The 3,577-nt window shown below is 50.9% G+C and overlaps 1 protein-coding gene across 1 annotated transcript in view; it reads left to right on the top strand.

The window, feature by feature from the left end:
• DNAH9 (dynein, axonemal, heavy chain 9) overlaps positions 1 to 3,577 on the top strand; it is a 218,965-nt gene that overhangs the window by 68,007 nt on the left and 147,381 nt on the right. The window contains exon 40 of the mRNA XM_009894355.1: positions 2,462 to 2,627. Within this exon, the coding sequence (XP_009892657.1) occupies positions 2,462 to 2,627 (166 nt within the window). The remainder of the gene's footprint in view (positions 1 to 2,461; positions 2,628 to 3,577) is intronic.

The raw sequence follows: 3,577 nt of genomic DNA, 5'->3' as shown, positions 1-3,577 counted from the left end.
CAGTAGGCACCTCTTTAAATTTGTCAAACATGGAGATAGAGCAGTTTTGGATTTTTTTTTATTTTTTTTTTTTACTTAAAAAAGAGCCTAATTTGAAAGCCAGTAATTTCTTAGACAAGGCACCTGTTAGTGCAGAGATTTATAAGGTGCGGAGTGTGCACCCTTTAGGGGAAGCACAGGTATGTGGTTCAAACCATCCTCTCAGGCCCTGGGGCTTACAGAAGTGCGTGTGCGTAGGGGCTAGAAGGAGCCAGACATCTATCATGCCTGGGCCAGTTTGGGGATTTTTTTTTTGGTGTATTGTCACCAAATGGCACTTCTGCTGGCATTTATTGGCCTCTCAGCCCATTGCCCTGGACCTCCAGTCCGCTGCCCTCTCTGCTTGATACCCTCTCAGCCCTCTGCTCCTCCTTGCTCCTCGTCAGACGGAGCCCTGGCGTCTGGCATTCACCGCCCTTCCACTCCAGATCTGCCTTGAGAAAATTGCAATAAATATTGGTTTTGGGGGATTTTGGGGTTACCCCCACCCACCCACCGCCTTGATCAACAGCCAGCAGGCGAGAGGAGCCGCTCTTGCTAAGTCTCATTTGCGGTGAGTGCTTCTTTCAGACGCACAGACGCGGACCCTTTATTGTTATTATGAGATACAGCTTTGAATTAAAATGCAACTTCCACGAACATGTCACTTGATCCCCAGTAATTGCATTTCAGTGTGATGAATTTCCTGCATACTTGTTTAACCTCAAAAAGGGCTGATTTTATATGTTAATTAAGGACTAATTAAATTTAAATTAAATGCTTATTTGAAACACTTAATTTAACTTGCTACCAGAAATTTCAAATATTGTGGTTTTATTGAAGGGGGCGAGAGACTCCACTGAGGAAAGATTCATCATTTTTCTTAGCACAATTCATTCCTTTCTGCAGCAACTGTCTCTGACAAGAAATCAGCTGAATTTTGAGTAGTGGGAAAGACAAGCTGTCTGCCAGGCACTGAAGCAGTAAAAAAAAAAAAAAAAAAAAGTCTGAAAAAAACAGAATATAAATCTTCCTTAATAACTTTTGCACATGATAATGAATAGCTTCAGTGTATGTTTTCACAAGGAGATTTTTACGAAAGTTCCCAGTCCCATTTACATTTGCCAGTCTTCCCTAATTAGAAAGAATTGCTACTTACCGTGCTGCTCTACAGCACCATACGGGTCTGTTGACAACGCAAAACTGTGCAAATGAAACAAATTCTGCCTCCGCCTTCAGGAGAGCAGCGCGCCCTGAGACCGGGGATGCTCTCCAAGTGAGCCCATGGCAGAGAGCCCACCCCAGGATCTGGGCAGAGGAAAGATGCTTCCGTTTGCTTTTCCACTTCCCGAGTTGGGAAAGGCTGTTTGAGCTGCAATCACAGGAATCGATAACCTATAAAACATCATGTGCAGCAACGTGGGGTGATTTGTATGAAATACCAGCCCAGCATTCTAAATATTCCCCACATTTTATAATCCAGAGCAACACGTAACCTCAGCCTTCTCCTAAAACAAATTAAAATCTTCCAAAGCTTTGAAATGAGAAACTTTTCTCTCTGCGCTTTGCCTTGCTCATGCATGACCCTACTTAACACCAGGTGGTAGTTTGGCAGCTTGTATTGGAAATGTCACATTATCTGGAGGTTTGGGTGATGCTGGGGATGGGATCAGGGAACTTGTGGGTATTTGGTGCATTTGAATGAAAACCATTATTTTGATTGTTCTGAAAATGTGCAGGAATTTGCCCCCAAAATCACCTATTTGTTTTGTCTAACAGAGCTAAACAATGCACTTACATACACAAAATCAGCTTTGCTCATGGGCTTCTGTGCCCACAGCATCTCCCCTGCTCCTTCCCGGTGCCCGGCGGCTACTGCCTGTGCCGACCCCGTGGCCGCCGCATCGCCGGCGCAGGCACAGGGCACGTTCTTGTACGGGTCAGGATAACCTCAGCAAGCAAGATTTAGTTTAAAAAATTACGCAGAAGGGATTCAAAGGTCTTCATCTTGCATGAAAAGCTTTTGTTTGCTGTGAAGGAGCCCTGTTTTGTAGCGGACTGTTCGTTTGCCTTTTTTTGTTTGAAAGGAGGGAACTGAGAGCTTTCCGATTTGGGTCGGGTCAGACCAAAAAGCTGCCCAAGGGTGCTGCCAGCCCCGTGCAGGGCTCCCCGCTGCTCGATAGCCGCAGCTCGGGGACAGCTGCTGTCCTGCAGCATCCTGTCCTCCCCAAAAAGCAATAGACACCCCCAGGTGCCCACTGGAGGGGCCGGGGGCTCCCCCTGTGCCGTGAGAGCAGCTCTGCCTGTCCCGGGCACAGCGCAGCTCCTCCCGGGGCTGCTGTAGCTACTCACAGCCCGGCATTGAGCTGGGGTGAGAAATCATTTTTATTTTGCAGCCAGGGGTCCCCCAGTAGCTTAACTTTGCACTTCTGCCTCCGTACAGGTGTGCTTGAGAAGCCTCTGGATAAAAAGGCTGGCAGAAATTACGGCCCTCCGGGTACCAAGAAGCTTATCTACTTCATCGATGATCTGAACATGCCTGAAGTGGATGCTTATGGCACGGTGCAGCCCCACACGCTGATCAGGCAGCACCTGGACTACGGCCACTGGTAGGAGACTGCTTGGGTTTGGTCATCCAAGACCTTCTTGTTCAGCTCCAGGGATGGGGATGGGGTCTGGGAGGAGGTGGAAGCGCAGTTCCCCCTTCCCATCCCCTGTCCGCCATCGCATTCACCTGGGCCGGGCTGGAGTTGGCTCTGGCGGAGCCGAGCGCTGGGGTTTTCCCTGTCCCCAGCAAAACAGGGTTTTCCCCTGTCAGTTGCTCACAGCCTGATTGAGAAGAGCTTTGCTCTGCTCTCCCGGTGGTTTGCGACTGTGGTCCCGCTGCAAAGCCTGCAAGGGGAGCGGGATGCTCAGCCTCGATGCCCTGCGGTACGGGGGACGGCTGTGGATTTGGCCTCAGCTGGGAGCACCTGATATTGTTGTTAATCAGGCAGCAGCAAACAAGCATTTTCTAGACAGAGGTAATTTGAAGGAAAAGCAGTGACAGTGTTTTGGAAGGAAATTGGTGCATTTTACACCGTAGCCAGCAGTGCTGCGTGGGACAGCAAGATTTGCAGCTCTCCCGGGGGGCATTACCAGGCAGGGACTGGCAGGAATTTCCAGTCTCCTCAGCTGCCTGCTTGCCCGAGTTTGGCCAAAAGCTTCCCAAGTATGGAGACAGCGGAGGGCAGGGAGAAATTTGGTGCTGCGGATGTCGGAGAAGTTGGGCTGAAAGAGGGCTGTGCTGGTTGCGTGGGAGGCACGGGGACACACAGCATGTCGTGTGTCCCCTCCCAGGCACGTCCAGGCTTTCTGCCCGCGCTCTCGGCAGCGCCTGCCGGGGTGTTGCACTGTCGGTGTCCCCTCTCGCAGCCCACTGCGGGGCACGATGAGGAGTGAGATGGGCACAGCCCACTGCAACCCCTGGGCTGCCCTGGCCCCAGTGGTAACTGGGCTCCCAGCGCTGCTGCTGGGGCTGCACCCCCGGCTCCCTCGGTGGCGTCCCCATGCCTACCAA

The sequence above is a fragment of the Charadrius vociferus genome, unplaced genomic scaffold (assembly GCF_000708025.1).
Source record: "Charadrius vociferus isolate BGI_N301 unplaced genomic scaffold, ASM70802v2 scaffold121, whole genome shotgun sequence".
Lineage (NCBI taxonomy): Eukaryota > Metazoa > Chordata > Aves > Charadriiformes > Charadriidae > Charadrius > Charadrius vociferus.
The sequence above is the reverse complement of the archived record's forward strand: the minus strand, read 5'-3'. Positions and strand labels throughout refer to the sequence as shown.